This window comes from Thermobia domestica, chromosome 8 (genome assembly GCF_964235325.1).
Source record: "Thermobia domestica chromosome 8, izTheDome1.hap1.1, whole genome shotgun sequence".
Lineage (NCBI taxonomy): Eukaryota > Metazoa > Arthropoda > Insecta > Zygentoma > Lepismatidae > Thermobia > Thermobia domestica.
Window position 1 is genome coordinate 115,134,899 of NC_137461.1, and position 19,095 is coordinate 115,153,993.

The 19,095-nt window shown below is 32.6% G+C and overlaps 1 protein-coding gene across 6 annotated transcripts in view; it reads right to left on the bottom strand.

The window, feature by feature from the left end:
* Window positions 1-469: 469 nt before the first annotated feature.
* Window positions 470-19,095, bottom strand: part of LOC145693156 (optomotor-blind protein-like) — a 241,491-nt gene continuing 222,865 nt past the window's right edge. Inside the window, exons 6-7 of one of the 6 annotated variants that reach the window (XM_081768903.1) lie at window positions 7,179-7,393; window positions 470-4,508 (exon numbers count right to left, since the gene is read on the bottom strand). In XM_081768903.1, coding sequence (XP_081625029.1) covers window positions 3,550-4,508; window positions 7,179-7,393 — 1,174 coding nt within the window. In that variant the 3' untranslated portion in view covers window positions 470-3,549. The remainder of the gene's footprint in view (window positions 4,509-7,178; window positions 7,394-19,095) is intronic. The other 5 variants (XM_081768907.1, XM_081768905.1, XM_081768902.1 and 2 more) reach the window with 5 other exon arrangements.

The window sequence follows — 19,095 nt, forward strand, 5'->3', positions numbered from 1 at the left end:
TATGAATTTGTTTCGCGTAACAATGTTTTCATTGTTACTTAGACTAACTAGTTTATGAGTATTTCGTGATTTTACTGCTATTTGAATATGTAATCTTTGTTCTTAATCTTGGCCTTAAGTTCTTAAAATGTTTCCTTTCAAATACTAGCAGCCACTCTACATATCTGTATGTGAATTTCCATGCTTCGCACCGGTCTTTTTAGAGTTTTGTACATTCTCAGCTTTTTTCTCTCTAAACAGCATTTTTGGTTCTAAAAATTTTTCTAATTTGTAGTAGCACTAGCTAGCAGACTGTGTTCTATGTCTTATGATCTTCATTGCATCATTGCCCCTTGTTATTAAATACAATAAATAAGTTAAAATTATTAATGCTCTCGAAACTATAATGATCATCATACTCAATTACTATTATTGTTATCAAGAGATTTTAATCATTTAGCAGATTGACAGGTTAAAGAAAGCAGGGTGACAAATATCCAAATAAAAAGACATTTTTTTTTTTATTTTTCACGCGTCATAGTATAAATTTATTGAATTATCAGCACACTTTTCCGCACTTTACAGACTGATATATGTATATACTTTTATTCCATTTAGGATTTCTGTTGTAATGTATTAAGATTGTTCAATATTTTTATTATTATTTGTTCTGGTACTGTACAACTTTTTTATTATTATTTTCTAATAAAAATCTTGTATCTTCATTCACATTTTTTTTTTCAAAAAAATAAATTTTTTACCATGGTAACACATCAAACTCCAATCACCCTAAACCATACTATTTGATATTTAAAAAAAAATTACATCTTTTTTATATAAAGATAGCAAGAAAAATCCTTATTTAAATTCTTCCTTTCTTTTTGTTTGTTTACTTTAAATGTGTATTTATTCATTTACCTACAATTTTACAAAGGAAAAAACAATAGAAGAGGAAAAGAAATATCACACAATAGATCAGAACATACACCTTTGTACATGCCATATATATAGATATCTATGCATATATATATATAATATTTATATAATATATTTATGCATATATTTGTATTACTAATAATGCCACTCTTTTTTAAAATTTCTTTCTTGTATTAGGAGCACCACATCAACAGAGGGGTTGGGTTTGAAGGTTACCACTGGAATATACAATACTGTCAGTTGCTCCCCAAACAGATCAACATCATTAAAATAAATACTAAAACCAATTTATGGAGTAATAAGATATTCACACTTTGAATTCCTATACAACAATATTATAAAAGAACTGAACATCAGCTTCAAAATAGAAATGCTGTATGTTTTTTCTTTGTTTTTTTTTTTCTAAATTGAACTTTTTTTCTTTTTGTACAACGGAAACATTGCCATTACATAAATACAACAGCTGACTGTTAAAACAAATAGTCTATGTTAAATAAAATACACCAGTTTTGAGTTATGTTAAAACATACGTATGTGTTCAGTGATCTGACGAACATATACTGTACATATGTATAGACAACAATATACCGGTACATCGTACAAATGATACACGGCAGCATAACTTTGTTTACAATAAAGGCACCATTTCTATTTCATTACATATATTTAGTTAGTTTGTCTGCTGTGGCGTATGTCTTACATGTGAAAGGTACAAGGTAGCAAAAAAAGTCTATATTTTATTTCCATAGTATTGGTGAGTAAAAAAACAATGATATACATACAACAATATTGCAAAACTCGAATTTAAAAGACTTAAAAATTAAAATAAATATATTTTCTATTGGTATTTTTTTTACCTTAAACAAAATAATAAAACAATCTGCTCGAGGCGCAACTGCTAGTGAGACAATAAATGTGTAACAATGCAGTATTCGAAATCTACATATTGTTCATTTTTTGGTTTGAGACATAACATGTAAGTACAAGTATTATTGCTAGATTTCATTCACTTCTTTTAAAGATGTCACCGCATTATATATATATATATATATATATATATATATATATATATATATATATATATATATATATATATATCTGTTTGCATGATACAGTCTTTCTTTTTGTCTTATTCAATATTCTAAAAAAAAGTGCACTGTGAAAGTGTAATACTTCTAAAGTGCACAAATGCACAGACTGATACACAGTAAGTGATGGTAAGTATAACAAGGGACTCTTTTTTTTTAATTCTCTAATATCTGAGATATAGATACTATATATGAAATGGAAAAGATCACGAAAAAGACAAGGTACAATTTCTCAATACAAGGAAGATAAAGGTCTCATTTATTTATTTTTCACAAACATATAGCGAAATGATAAAGTAACCAGGAAAAAGATCAAACTAAGAAAAGTAATATTTTCTTTTTACCAATGAAAACTAATGTTTGCCTTTGCTGTAATTCAGAATTTTCTTCCCAAAATATGTTTACAGCATTAAATAGTAATTTTAGTAATAAATATTTAAACCTGTATTTTGCATTCAATGTCTTTTTTTAACTTTATTACTCTAAAAATAATGTTTTTTTTTTTTAATTTTACTACTTCAAAAATAATCTAATGCCTGAAGATTTATATATATGTTTTCCTTAACACTTCTGCAGTGACATGCTTCCATATGTAATCTTTGTTAATATAACCTTAATTTCTGTTTACTTAATTCAGTCAGTCAGCCTGTGACGCACGATCTAAATTATAGTGGTAAGTGGGGACGTTGATGAACTTACTATGTCCTATGTTGCTGCCCCATTCTTCTCTTTACTTTTCGTAATATGAACAAGCATACTTACGTACTCTTTGGTATAAATAAGTGACAACGTGCTTTTACATATACATTATAATTCATATGTATTTATATATTTATTTATTTATTTATATTTATATATATATTATATACACAAAATTTATTTATTACTCTTATTTTTCGTCATTTATTTTTCCGTAGTTCGCAAACAACGTGTTGGTTCAATTGTTCATGGTAAAGATATATTTAGATATATATATATTTATTTATATTTATATATATATAGTTTCTTCAGGAACATAATTTAATAAAATACAAGTCTGAACCGAGGCATTGTTTGTTGTGCTTGTTTGTTTGTGGTGACTAATAATTAATTTACTTTACAATAATACATTACACGATCACACAGGGAGAAGTAGAACTACTCACAACTGACTTTTTAAAAAGACACAAGTTCCAACTTGCAAGAGATTTCTAGGTAAATCAGGTCATACCAAGAGACCTGATGTTCTTGATTCCTTCTCTTATGGGCGAGGACCTTGGCACGATACAGCATCAAACACAGCGTACGCATACTCATACACGCATGCTTGCACACACTTCACGTATCCTGTTCGCAGAGGATATTGGAATTCTTTATTAATCAGATGATGTTAAACTGTCGTTGTGGTTCTTCTTAGTAAACTGTGATGATGCTGATGAAGGATCCCTCGCCGTTCCTTTCTGCATCTCTTTCTCAATCTTCCACGAGCCCTGGAGGGAGGAGTTCGATTCTAGTGCGGTGAGCGAGCTATTTCCACGCTTGCCCTTTCTCCGCCCTCCAGTTCTACTCACTTATCTCCGAGTTTAGCTATGGCATCTGCACTCATCACATGATCATGTTGCACTTCAAGACCGTTCACCATTTTCTCAATACTTTTCAGTTCACTGGCTGCCGTATTAGGTACCCCAACTACAGGATGAGGTATAGATGTTCCTGGGGTTCCTGTACCTACTGGGGGAGGTAGTTCTGGAGGGGCTCCCAATGGATTGGGAGGAGCAGGTCCTGTAGCACTTGTAAGCGCACCGGGAGAGTCCAGAGAAGTCGATCTTGGAGAATGTTTAGGACTATTGTGATGAGAACTGGGAGTCACTGTTTCGAAAGCGGATCCCAGGGGAGAGCCCCCTAAGAGACTACACGTAGTCGAAGTGTTGGGAGCTGTGCTTACAGGGAGACTATAAGGTGTAAAACGGTGTGCCTTCAGCCTCTCACTGAGAAGTGGACCCGAAGCACTCGTAGTTGATCCAGACAACGCTGAACCTAGTCCTGGGTATGTGTGACCGAACAATGGATGTTGTGCAGCCAAGGCTAGTTGCGCGTTGAAAAGCAAACTGGGGTTCATTGTAGGGAGACTTGGGGCATGACTTGCACCAGCTGAATTTGTAAACAAAGATAATGGTGGTGCTAGTGACGTGGCAGGAGAAGCCCCTGGCATGAGGAGTTGATGTAGACCAGGAGATGGATGTGGACCTCCAGGATAAAGACCTGGAGGATAAAGATATGGTAGCAAATGTGGTGGATGTATTGGAGGTCCTACTGAAATGTTAGGACTTGGGTAATCAGAAGGGCCTGGCAAAGGTCCATTTGTCGCTTCTTTACTACCAATGGAAGGTGAACACGAAGGTTTGAACGCTGTACTGCCAGATTCCGAACTGGTGTCACTGGCATCTCTTTCACTATCTTCACAACGTTTCGGTGCCGTATCGTCCCCATCATCATGTCGACCATCCGCAGGGAGAGAATACCATCCTGTAAAACAAGAAATTAAAATATTAAAAATATGAATTCCACACTGAACATGACATTCCATAAATCTGTAAGCAGCAGAAGTTCTTTCGAAAGTAAACTTTAAAGTATGAAACGAGAGATATACCAAGAAAACTGTAGTCACACGTTGGCAAAAGTTTTAAAATCAAAATATAGGCTTGTGGTAGTATTAAAAGCATGAATACATCAAATTGTAGGTTAACTTAAAATTAAATGTTTGCATTGCACAATATTGATCCCCAAGTTAGGTTATTTATTGTTTTTAAAGAACTTTGAATTGTGTTTTTGAAAATACTGATATGTTATTCTAGAAATATTATCCTTATGTAAAAAAACAAGAATATAGTTTGCTATGATTAAGTAGTTTTCTACTTTATATATGCTTATATATATATATATATATGAGCGTCATCTTTGCTTTTTAGCCCTTTGATTTATATTGGGAGAGTATTTTCCTACTTTCTTTAAAATGAACCAGAAATTTAATGGTTTGATTTTAGTAAATGTTTCCCTGCGAGAGCTCATATGGTACAAATTAATCGGATTAGTCTTATACAGTCTCGTTGCTGAAAGGGACGTTAAACTCAAAATCAACTCATTTACTAATTGCTTCTTCAAATCTGGTTAAGTTTCCCATGAAAATACATTCAATAAATTTAATGTTGCTTAAATTAAGTTGATTTAATATTATAAAATATGATGACTACACATGATAGAATTTAATTTTCAGAAATCAAGGAATATTTACAAAGATTTGAGGGGAAAAATCGTAAAATCTAATCATTAAAAATTTTAATTTGTTTTAATAAATGAAAAATAATTCACCATGTGTTTTTCAAAATTTACTTCTAAAAAAATATAGTGAAGGTGTTTAACACTCTTAATTTATTGTTTATATCTATCATATTTAGTATTCTTGTGAAACATAATTAATTTTACACAATTCTTTTATACCAGTATAATGCTCTGTTATTTACTTTTTTCTATTTGATATATATTTTTCTCGCATAATAAAACTTTACATTAAACAGACGATTTTTTGAATAACACCAATTTGCTTCTTTCATATACACATATCGTGTGTTCCTATCACGAACCTGCTCCATTTACTCAAAATAATAATAATAATAATAAAACAAAAAACGCAACAAAATCCCTATAGCATTTTAACACAATCATACACACACGCACACACAACACTCAGAATTTAAACATATTAATGCCAATGTAGCATAATTGACATCACGAAGACTATGGACATACACAAACTTCGGGCTATCATTTGTGAAAGTTCTCTTTTCTTCATATCATTTAGTGTAAAAGTTCTCTTTTTATAACACCTCATTCGGAACACATTGTCATATACGCTCCACGGAAAATTAAAGATTTTTCACATCTTTAAAAACATGATTTTAAATTATAAAGTGTTTTACACTATTATTATTACTATTATTATAAGATCAGCGGGGTGGGGATCTGTGAAACGGTTTTTATAAGGTGTTAATGGTTTCTTTTGAAATGTTGTATCGTGCGACTATGTAGTGAAAATATTTGTGTGTCCTTGGAGAAATGATGAGTTAGAGAGTGCTTGCTGGTTATTTTTTCAGTTCTCCGACCTCTTTCTTCAAAAACAGTCACGAAATTCGTTAAGTCCCCTACAATTGACAACATCAAGCATTCCAGCTATCTTGCTTGCTTTCTTCATTTAGTTTCAGGGATGGCTGGAAAGAATACATGAATAGTTGTGTGACCTTATACGTGGACACCAACCAAATAGTAGGTATAATACGTGGGTTTAACATGTGCATGTGGACGGTTGTTTGGTGAGTTTCGAGTTATGGTATTTCGTGTAGTTCTTTCAACTAAAGTGTGAAAATTATTTTAGCAGCTCACTTTCTCACGTACGTGCCAGAAACATCTACTTATTTCTTCTTTCTTTTTAACGACATCAAACTAACTTTCGTTCAATAAGCGAGAATTAATTTGTTCGGCCGGTTTGCGTATTTTTGTTTTGGACTTGTATAAAAAATTCGTAATGAATAAGGAGTTAACCTGGATGGGCATAATTTTCTCCTTCGGTATTGATAGATTCATGACACAATAATAGTCAAATTCGTTATTTGTTTATTCCTAAATATTCATCTCAGAAAATTATTCATAATCTTAATGAATTCTTTAAACAGAGTGCAACAGTGGCGGATCGTCGTCTTTTAAGGTATGCCTACATCTGCTGTTCCAGGAGGAAAAAGTAAATACTGCTTTCTGCATGTATGACTAACTTCATTAAATCAAACATATGGACATTACTAAAGAAAAGTACGTATTCCTATACTATTTTCTGGTATCAATTTCGTGTATGCGTCTACACGAACTTCTGTCAAGTGATTTACATGCACCATGGCTGCTGTTAATGAGAACATTTTATTTTGGAAAAAGTTGTAAAAGTTCCAGTATATTACTATTATTATTGAAAATTTGCTAAAAAGTGTGATGAATTAATGCTTTAAAACTATCACAGCAGTCAAGTACCATACATTTAAATGTTTATCTCGAGTTTGTTATTTTATTTCATTTAAAGATGGTTGGTTGGTTACTGAATAGCATAATAGGTGGTAGTGCGAAAATGTAACTAGAGTGCGAATCACCTCTCACCTGAGTGTGACTGCGAGAGATGCAACGAACTGTCCGCCCGTACATCCGATGTTCCGACAACATCCACTTTTTCATCCTCAGGATCCCTGACGTCATGGCTGCTACTGTCAGGCATTGGACGAGACCCAAGAGATTTGTGCTGCTCGGCCAACCGCTGTTCCTCCTGATGCCTTTGGGCCGCTAGCAACGCTTGGCGCCTAGAAGACAACAAAACACTGTGCTAATGGTGATGAGCCTTCTTATGAACAATAAAATCAAACTGAAAAATTATGCATTATAGTACTATAATTACAATATAGTCTCAGTATAATATTAGCTCTTTTTACAATCACGTCATTAGGTGTTCCTTGATGTAACTTCTTATTACTTTAAACAGTATATATATATATATATATATATATATATATATATATATATATATATATATATATATATATATATATATATATATATATACTAGCAGCGTTCACCCCGCTTCGCTGCGGTCACCCCGGAACGCAATAAACTTTGTTACTTAGATAATTTTTACTTTTTCGCTTTCAAGTGATATGATAAAAACCATAGAAGATTGCAGTAAATGTTAACATTATATCGCCTGTCATTTATGTTAACCCGCCCCGCTTCGCTGCGGTCACCCCCGAACGCAATAAACTTTGTTACTTAGATAATTTTTACTTTTTCGCTTTCAAGTGATATGATAAAAACCATTATAACGCCTGTCATTTATGTTAACCCGCCGAGTGACACGGTCATGCGGGTTGCATATAAATACGTTTATTTTTATACCTATGATGAACTAACAAAGGATTTGTACGTAATGGACACCTGAATGGTCAATTATCTCAAGACACTGGTAATTGAAAATTAAAGTGATATGATAAAAACCATCTAGGGTCCAAATCCTAATAACCCCCCAAAAATAAAAGAAATTGGTTCAGCCGTATTAGCGTGATGAGCGGACAAAGGATTTGTACGTTCTCTTTTATATATATAGATATATATATATAATAGGTAATTCACTCATTTATACTATATGATACACAAAAATCATTTAATTCTATTTTGGCAGTCAAAATAACATCAATAAATATTTTTGTCCACTTCTAAGGGTGTGACTGCACAATAAATTGAATTAAATTCAGAACTTTTATAACAATTGTGTTCACAACAAATATCACATCAAAATCAATGAAATGAGTTCTCACTGTTTTTACACATATTCAAAATATACGTATATATACTTTTGTTTTTTTTTTTTTTTTTTTTTTTTGCAGTATTTCGTTGTGTGTATCTACTAAACACTTATATATATACTTAAAACGTAAATCTTAAAGCTAGAACATATATAAATTCAATAATCTAACCTTGATTTTTTTTTCAATATTTCAATCATGTAACATATTGCTTTACATGCACATACACACAAACACACACACAGACTCACACATACACAAAAGGTCAAGATGCAAAAATATGTTTACAGTGAAGAACACTTAATACTCGACAACATCTCAAATTACAATTTTCATTCTTTTGTTAAACTTAAAACATTTTTTGTTTTTTTAATTTTATAATTTTATGCTGCTAATTAACAATTTAGTAAGACGTAGAATATTTCGTACTTTACAGGTGCATAATATTTGGAAGTATTAGTATGCAACTCAGAAGTCTTTGCAAGTGAGAGAAAATATTCTAAATTTATATTATCTAGTAATATAAAAGGGTATTTTTTCCCTTTCACTTAGAAAGTTTCAGTTCAATATCAAAATATTAGTTCTCATTCTGATATATACCTATTAGACACCTATAAGACAGTGTTACATTATTGTTAATGAATGGATAAAGATTACCTAATTCCCTTTTCCCTCCCCCTTCTTTTTTCTACCCAAGCAGTTACGCGTTACCTAAGACTGTAATTTTAATTGTAAACATACCCAAATATGTATTATTGTTGTTGCAAGGTATGATTACAAAAGAAAGAAAAGAAAAGAAACAATTCCCAAAATAGAAAAAAGTCAAAACTTGTTTTGATATAATTTTACATATTATTACAATATTTCTCCACATTGATTCTTGAGTTGCCAAAGAATAGTTACTGATATTTCTAAACTACAGAGTGTAAATGAGATCCAGCGAAGCAAAAGCGATTGAACAGCAAGACTCCGCTAGAAGGGACACAGTATTTTAGCAAAGTGAGCTCACAACTCTGTCTTACATAATAGTTCACCTATTTGAGTGTTTTTCAGTGATATAACAACAGCAGATACGTCATCTGGGGCTCCAGGCCGGCAATTGCTCTCCTCTGGATTTTACATGTGGATACATTTTAATCCATAATATAATAATATACCAATGAAAACCCAGAAAATCTACTTAATAGGCTATCTAGGGTTTCGTCCCCCACCCACCACTTAAGCAAAATCTGAAATTACGCTGCTGATTTATAATAGGTCCGAGCACTAAGGCAGGAGGTCAAAATTATTATGATATTTGATGACTAACTTTAGCTTATCTTACATTTATACACACATACATACTAATAAACAACTGAAATTTTCATTTGGATTGAAGATGGTCGCAGTGGAACTGAATCCTTCCGGTCATTTCTCAACTACAGGTTTGTATCCCAAATGAAACAAATACTATCTTCTAAACTTCATATTTATTTCTTTTTTTTTAAATAAAAAGATTAAAAATTTTGGTCAGCATTATCAAAGCTATTCTGTTAATATACAGGTTAAGAAATGGGAGTGAAATCACCAAATTGTGTAGAAAGAACGATCCCTGAATGCCCTTTCTTCATAACTATATCAATGCAAAGAGAGCCATCATCATATACATATCTTGGCACTGAATATATCGAAAAAGATTTGTTTTTAACGAGATAATCGTACTAAATAAAAATAGCATTCCTAAACACGCATGGGAACAATAATTAGATGTAGGTTTATAATTATACGAAAGATGATCGATAATTTGCTCATAGGATTATATTAAAATGATTTAATAGTATAATGAAACAACAGTAAAATGAAATTAGGTCTATGTGGGAAGCTATACATCGCATTTAACTTTTAAGCAAAATTAAAAAGAGAGATGAGAAAATTATATAAATTGATAATAATAACCGTGATATAAAATCATATGAGGTGTTTTTTTTTTTTTTTTCAACTAATTGCATCGAGGATAATATTATAATATTTTGATCCCATTCCATTTTTATTTTATCCTTAAACCTTTCTAACGGTAAGCTATAAATAGTGTGAATACTTTTCCACCTCGCTGGATAAATTATTAAACACTGTATTTAATAATAATAATAAAAAAGGACCCTCCTAATTATGCAGATTAGCTTATGGAACTGTATTTAGTATAAAAATGTTTCACCAGTCCTACAATTTATGAATCCCAAATTGTAGACTGAAAATCCGACTTTAGAAAAGGAGTCATATTGAAGCAAACAACTACAAGAGACATTATTTAATGAGATATGTCTACGTTGGCCATGATCACGATTCTTGATTCCACAGAAGACTACCCAGCTTACAAAAATGACAGATTTACAGAGTATTAATAAAATATTCTTACAAATTAATGGTTCTGCAGACATACAACCAGGTGGCTAAGTTAAAAAATGAAATATACTGAAAGTGAAATGAAATCTTTCAGTTTAACGTCACACTATTATGACCATTAGGCTAAGGGAGGCAGAAGATTAAGGGTAGTGAATGATGATGGAAGAATTGGTGATATGATAAAGTGGGAGGAAATGGGAGTACCCCGAGAAAACTCATGGACATGATGTTGTCCACTACAAACTCATTTGGCAACGGATCGAACCAGAGACCTCACACACCAGAGATAATCGCTCTACCACTGAGCCACCGTACCCCCGGCAAAGTTAAGTCTTAGTAACTTTTTCTGTACTTTACTATGTGTATTTCGAGCGTAATTGTAACCTAAAACTAGCTGCAGTGTGTGTGTAGTTCTCAGTGTATATATATTTAAATGAATATCCACCTTACTTTGGAAAAAACCTGTCCTCACATTTAGAGTACCAATCCAACAAGGACTTATTTTACTGATCCACTGAAACCTCTGTTGCCTGAATAAGAAATAGTGCGTCAATAGAAGGTTTGGGGTAGAAAATGTTTAAAGACAACGAAAATGACCGATAAGAGCTGTATATTTCTATGAAATATATTATTACCTTGGAATTGTCGTGATTATACATTAACCACGATGACTGAGGATTTGAAACGAAAGTTAAAATAGAAAAAAAATGTGCCATTATAAAGTCAAATGCAAAAAAATATCTGATAGAGACTATTTATTCTAGATAAGCTATTGAAAATACATACCGGTACAGTGTTTTGTCGTGAATACCATCAATACAATATTCAGGTGTGAGAGAGATATTTTGTTCATTAAGTAGGTGTTCCATGTATACAGTAGTTTAGTTATAGTGTCTCAAAGAAAAACACACTATTTTACTTCATTCCACTTTCCTGTTTAACTATTACAAAGTCCAAATGTTAATACAGTTTTTCCTTCCTAACACAGCTACAGAGACGTATTAAAAAGTGACGTCAAAGGAATTTTATGAGAAAAGCATAAGATATACAATTGAGCATCTTCAGCATATCTCATCTACTTCAAAGAAATTATCAACATTTGCAGTTGAATTATTCACCACATCCTTGTTATTGAATTGAGGAGTAGAATAAGATGGCGTAAACTAAGATTGAAGAGGATGAACATGATACTTGTGAAATAAGTGTTTCCCTTGACATGCCTGCTCTGAAGATGGTGATAAGGAACTGAAGATGATGCTTTACAAGTTGTTTCTTACGTTAGAGACCCTTCAATGAAGAGAGAGAGGAGACAGAACACTTGATAAACCAACAAGAAAAGAGACAACCGAAGAAGGATGTGTTTGACGCCATTTCTCGTGGTTTTGACGTATTCAAGAAAATAACACCAGACACAAGAGTGGTGAAAATTAATAGGATAACACTTAGGAAGTGCATCACACTTCATCTAGATCTATTTTTTTTATTTATTTATTTCTTCTCGTATTTACAAGATTAAATCAAATGCTTCATTATACGTTCTTTTTTTATCCTATGCGTTGAAGCAAAGTGAAGATGAAAACAGTTCACAAAACAAGAATTTATCAAGCTGTTTAGTATGTCAAGGAGGAAATTTATTTTCAGACCTTTTAGGTGCATGTAAACTATTTAATTATATAACTTTTTTATTATTATTTTATAACCGAGAAAGAAGGAACTTGATAGTTTAACGTTAAGCGATTATGACCTGTAACTTTAAGAAAAGAAAGGAAATCTTTCAGTTTTACGTCTCATCTCACGATTATGTCCTGTAGGGTAGAGGAAACAAATGACAAACAAAAGTGAATTATGATGAAATAATTGTTAAAATGCGAAAATGAGAAGAAATGTAAAAAATGAGAAAACCTACGGATACAATATTGTTTAAAATAAATTCACGTAGTTGGTATCGACCCAGAAATCTCTCACATAGAGGCAAGCAACTACCACTAGACCACCGTTCTCCCTTCCCTATAGTTTAAAACTGATGGATAGTGATTAGAAGTAAATTTTGAGCCAGGAAGCCGGAGAACATTGAGAAAAGCTACCGACATAGTAATGTCCACCACAAACCCTCTATCACTGACCGTTTATCATTGTGTTACCGTCTCCCCCTGAGATAAAGAAAAATATCAGATAATATCCTGGTTCTTTCTACTGGTTTGGTGGCTAGCACATACGCCTTTAGTATACGTGGTCCCGGTTCGATTCTTACTAGTAGAGCACTGAACTCATAATGGTGGTTCCAATTCAACTTTTAACATCTCTTATACTATAGCTTCGGTGCTAACAGTGGACGCCAAACTTCAACAATCAGATAAATAAACACATAGGCAATATCCTAATTTTGGTACCTAGATCAATACTCCATCTTTAAGCCATATGCGTAAAATGATGCTGAGAATGGTGCTAGTTTATCAATACTCCTTTAATGCATTCATTAATCAAGATCAACACAGTGTGTAAGTATAGACAGGTTTTAACTTGTCATAAGGAATATGTCTACATGGTGTTCTTTTTTTCAGGCGATACACAATAATACATAGTACCAGCATCTTTTTCTAGTCATTTCTTTATTTTTGTATTTATGAACTGAATTATTCAATCTAAAATTTGGTAATTTCTATCACTTGTTTAGATTTTGGCGCTTGTCTTCGCAGCTAACCACGTTGAGTACCAACACTTTTTGTTTAAAGCATCATTGGGTCTACATATTCCTCAATAAACACATTTCCCTTATCATCGCTAAATATTTTCTTTAAATTTTATTCAAAACTAAAAGTGCCACAAATATTCTATATTTTATTTTATCAACAACACATATTAGGTTGATTTATTACAAGCAGGGAATCACATTTTGTGTGTGCAACAACCAATATCAAATCATATACTAATTTATTATTGAAAATGAAATGAAATAAAATCTTTGAGTTTAACATCCCATGATTATGCTCTTTAAGCTGAGGGAGAAGATGATTAAGGCAAGTGAATGATGATGGAAAAAGTGGTGGCATGAAAATGTGGAAGAAGGGAATACCCCGAGAAAACCCACGAACATGATGTTGTACATCACAAACTTACTTGGTCGGGGATCGAACTAAGGACCAGAGGTAACAACTCTATCACTGAGCCACCATGTCTCCCTTATTATTATTATTATTATTATTATTATTATTATTATTATTATTATTATTATTATTATTATTATTATTATTATTATTATTATTATTATTATTTGAAATCGATGGCATGTGAAGAAAAGAATTTTAAAATGACTTTTTCATCATATATGTACACATCGTACCATGTTTGTTAAGTTTCTGTTTTCATAAAAGATAGTAAGAGAAGATAGCTTTTTTAAGGTTCTTTAACCTCACCAGTTGTCAAGTTGAAACACTGAAATGATTAATGATTATAGTTTTTAAAATACATACACTGTATACGAGCATAGTAACATGCGAAAAGAAAACTATAGAACATTTAATATTAAAAATTAAAAAAAAGAATTGTTTTTTTAAAAAAAAAAACACTTAATATCTCAACACACTATATACAATATATGTATACAACACATATTGTATAGAGCTGCTGAAAAGTTCGCGAGGTGTGAAGCCATACAGTTGGTGCGTGACTTAACTAAGAAACAAACATCGTTTTATGAGAATATTATACCTGCTGGAAATATGGCATTTGTTTAATCCATGCCATCATCCACCAGTGCACACGTGCGGTGGAGAGGAGGGGGGGGGGAATCGTATAACAAACAATCTATTGAATATTTTGGTTGGGCAATAAAAGAATACATAAATATATTGCTATTACTGCAGTTATCACGAACGTCTGTTATCAACAATCAGGAATCAAATTCAGGACCACATGATGTACTGATTATTATATGTCAAGCTTAACATATCGCCATTCTAATTGAATTTTTATGTTTTGAAAACGAGATAGTTATTTATTCAGCAAAATTTGAGTTTATTTAGTATTGTTTAATCTTCATTCCTAAATAGTATTTAATTTTTGTTCACGAGTGTACTTATAGCTTAGTAGAGTAGGGGATGGAGAACTGCAAGTTGTAGAATGCGCTAATTTTATTTTTTTAAATTACTTTTAAAATTTTAAAATTGTTTGAATTCTATTGGAAATTAATTTTTAAGGAGTTCACTTTACCAAATCTTCATTTACTTTACCATTATATATTTACTCTGTTTGTCGGTTGTACACCTGTCCGCCCGGGACATAAAAAGTGTCTGTCTGTCCAGGAGACAATAATCTGTCTATCCAGGAGACAAAAAAATATGTGTCTGTCCGTCCGGGAGACAAAAAAGTGTCTGTCCAGCTGTGCGTACGTTTTTCCTGGAGATAAAAAATGTGTGTCTGTCCGTCTGGCAGACAAAAATGTGTGTCCGTCCGGGAGACAAAGTGTCTATCCGGCTGTGCGTGCGTTCTTGCTGGAGACAAAAATGTGTCTGTCCGTCCGAAAGAGAAAAACTGTGTCTGTGTCCGGGAGACAAAAAATGTGTCTATCTGTCTGGTAGACCAAAAATGTCCGTCCGCCCGAAAGAAAAATGTATCTGTCCGTCCGAGAGACAAAACTGTCTGTCCATCCGGGAGATAAAAAAATGCGTGTGTGTCCTATCCAGGGACGAAATAGATTTTAAATAATTTTGTTTTATTCATTGTTGAGAGCATTTAATTTTGCTCTTCAGAACCGTGCTCTCAATAATGAAAATATCTTAACAATGAATAAAACAAAATAATTTAAAATTAAACGAATTATGCTCTGATTACTGATTTTATTTCTTTTGAGGAGGGGGGGGGGAGAATTCTCGAAATCTATCTCTTGATTTTGGCTAGATTGTTTGTTGCAAATATTGTCGCTCCCTAACAACTACACTAGGAAAAGAGGGCAATCTTCATCTATAAGTGTTAAGTGTTCCTTTAAAGTCAACTTAAAAATTGTAAAAGTTCAGAATTCAATTTTCAGTAAGGAACAATCAAATGTTTTAGGAAAAAAATTAGTAAAACAAAGCTATCAAAATCCCAGTTGATTTTGAAGAAAAACGAAAAATACTTTCCCTTTATAAAAACCAATTGAATGACTAATCAAGATGTCGATGATAAGATACTCAACAGCTCTAAATGAACTCATCGGGTATCTCAAATGTGTGGTTTGATTCCTACTCCCGTTCAAAGCCTTAAATGCTTCATCAGAATGAAACAAAATGTTTTAACTTCATGTAAAAGGTTCATCCTTTCTCTCTAAGTGCACCAATTGTCTGTAAGAAAAAGTCGCCTCCGGCCTTTTTAACACGAAGTAAGAGGTAAGAGGTAAACCACGAACACCGCACAGTCTTATCTGGTCTTAAATTGAGGAAACTTTAAGCTAATAGTATGGCTTTAAATAATCATCTTTGAGCGTTTAGATGTGTAAATAAGACCACTAATTACTCTTCCCAGAAATCCCCTAAAGGGTGTGAAAGGCCAAAAAGGAGAATCGAGAAGCGGGAAGGAGATAGTAGCAGGAGTTATTTAGCTCATTAACGGTCGTTGCTTGTTCTAGTGGATTGTAATTATAAGAAAAGGTTACTTGAAAACCCTCTCCGCACTTTTCGAAAACACGCGATTTTACAAGGTGCTGTATAATAATCACTTCTTGCTGGTTTAAAAGAAAAAAAAAAAAAAAAACGAAAGGTGCTTGTGGCAAATTTGGAATCGTCGTAAGAAACTAGAAATAAGTCCCTTTATGTATGTTGTTCTCAACTCAGAACGAAATTTATTGTACAATATACATCCTTAGGAGGACGTTAGAAAAATGTTCCCAAGCTGTAGAAATTTTTCGGAAGAAAAGAATTCTCAACAACCTAAATATATATTTTCCATTATCTTCCAGGTAATATCGCTTTACAGTAATTCTACATAATGTAAGACCGAAGGCACATAAGCTGTACATACATTCCGAAAAACAAAACAAACAAACAAACAAAAAAAAAACGCAGTGCACGACGTGGAAATTGCTACCTTGCCGCCATTCTATCATTAGGTTATGTGACAAGTATACGTTCTCGAAAAGCATTTTCTAAGCTTTATTTTAACTCCTTCTGCCTTGAAAAGTATTAGGTAGGGAAATCACGACAAGTTGTAACGAGACTTCAAGAATTACTTGGGTAACCTGATAGAAGCCCAGAAAAGCCTTTTAGCATTTTTAAAATTCCAAAAATATTAATAGTACTCAGAATAGTTTAGTGTATAATTGCATACTTTCTTTCTTTCTCTCGCGTTAAAAAGTGAGGAAGCAAACAGAGAACTCTTTAAATAGTACTGCAAGGGAGCTTTATGATGTTACAAAATATAAGGGTTCTGGTATACAAATAGCTTTTTTTTTTTTTTGAAAAGTTACATCTGTTCACTCAATTTCTCAAAAGCTATTGATAGTGTTTAGTGGTATACAGTACATACAAAGTTACAACTCGGAAAGATCTCTTCTATATACTAAATTATATATGCTTCAAATATTGTTTTACATTATGTTATCAAATATTTTATTTATTGTAAGACTTCTTATTTCTACAGTAGTATACGAAGTGCATATTCTTCTAATAGGCAATCAACCCAATACTTCGTACGCTGTTATACTTCATGAGATGTTTGTAACGGCGAGCGCATTTTCCTGTTCGTGATTTCTAAGAGTAATGTATTGGTGAATCGGTTTCATTATGTATACCGGTAGGTTTGTTTGTACAAGAATTTTAGGAATGGTCCAAAAATGAATCAAAAAATTGCGATATTGGCTAAGAATTTTAGGAATGATTCAAAAAATGCATCAAAAAATTGCGATCATTAGTTTTTGGATCAAGGGCTCCAAAATTTTTGAACGGCCCCTATATTGAGTTTTTTTTTTTTTTTTTTTTTTTTACAGAATAAGCACATTTTATTGAGTTAAGTGATAGTTTGAGTTTGGCTACACTATATGTAGTTCTCCAGATATAAAGCGTACAAGAAAATTTTTGATTAAAATATATTGGATCTTTTGATGCATTTTCGGATCAGGAGCTCCAAAATTTTTGAACGGCCCCTAAATCGAGTTTTCGTATATTTTACGGAATAAGCATATCATTCTGAGTTAAATGATAGTTTGGGTTTGGTTACACTACATGTAGTTCTCTAGATATAAAGCGTACAAGAAAATTTTAAAAGTGTACAAGAAGGATTTCAAAAACACAAAAGGAAATTCTTGTAAGGTTAAAGAAAATGCAGTAAATAATTTTGTAGAAATGCAACATATTTTTGACATGGAGAATATATTCCAGTTTTCTTGTATATTAAATAACGAGCCCATTTGCTTATTCTGACATGGGTCCACTTAGGGTATACTTTTAATGAGCATTTTAGCTGAATTTCATCTTCCTAGCTTGTCGAGTTCGTGAGTCGTGATATACTCAATTTCTCGCATAATTTTTTACCCTCTTTTTCCCTTAAAGATTCATGCGGTAATCAAAAAAAGCATGATAAATTACTAGTTCAAGGTAAGAGATAATAATTTTCCAAAATTCATTTCAGACGGTCAACTGTTTTCAGGTAATGCGATTCTATACAAGATTAGTTTCATTTTTATATATATATATATAAAGACATAGATTTCGAAGTGATATTTGTGTATCGACAATAATCGGTTATAACTGAATTTTGTCTTTCCTTCTTTGTGAACTTCAATATCAACTAGTTCAGATTCTGGCAACCTTGTAAATGAGAGAAATATTAGAGGTAGTTTAACTTTAAAATACACACTTCGCATCAACGGAAATGTGAAGTTGGAGAAAAGAGCCTTTAAAAACCACGGAAGAACACGGAGAAACCAACCATCTCTATCCTCTATATATACAGTACTTCTTGATTCTTCTGTTCCGTAGCCATCAACCCCTCTGGTTTTCTCTACTACTACTACACACACGCCCGCCTGCTTTACTTTGCATGTGCAATTTATTAAATTCCACCTCTTGGCCACATTTACATAGAAACTAACCGCAATAATCACAAGGCGCCGCGCGGCAGCGGACTTCAACAGCAGCAGAGAATAATACAAGGGCCGAGTTGAGCTTCTCATGGAAAAAAGAAATTGGTTGCAGGAAAAGGGGGTGGAGGTACGATAAAAGGAGAGAAATGATGCTTCTCACATCTTGTGTCAAGGCTTTTTTCTCTCTCTATCTCGGTGTAAGCTCATCATCTACACGCGCACCACCTGGGGGATACTATTACAAGGAAGTTTATTCGAAAAGGAAGAAAGGAAGGAAGAAAATACGTTT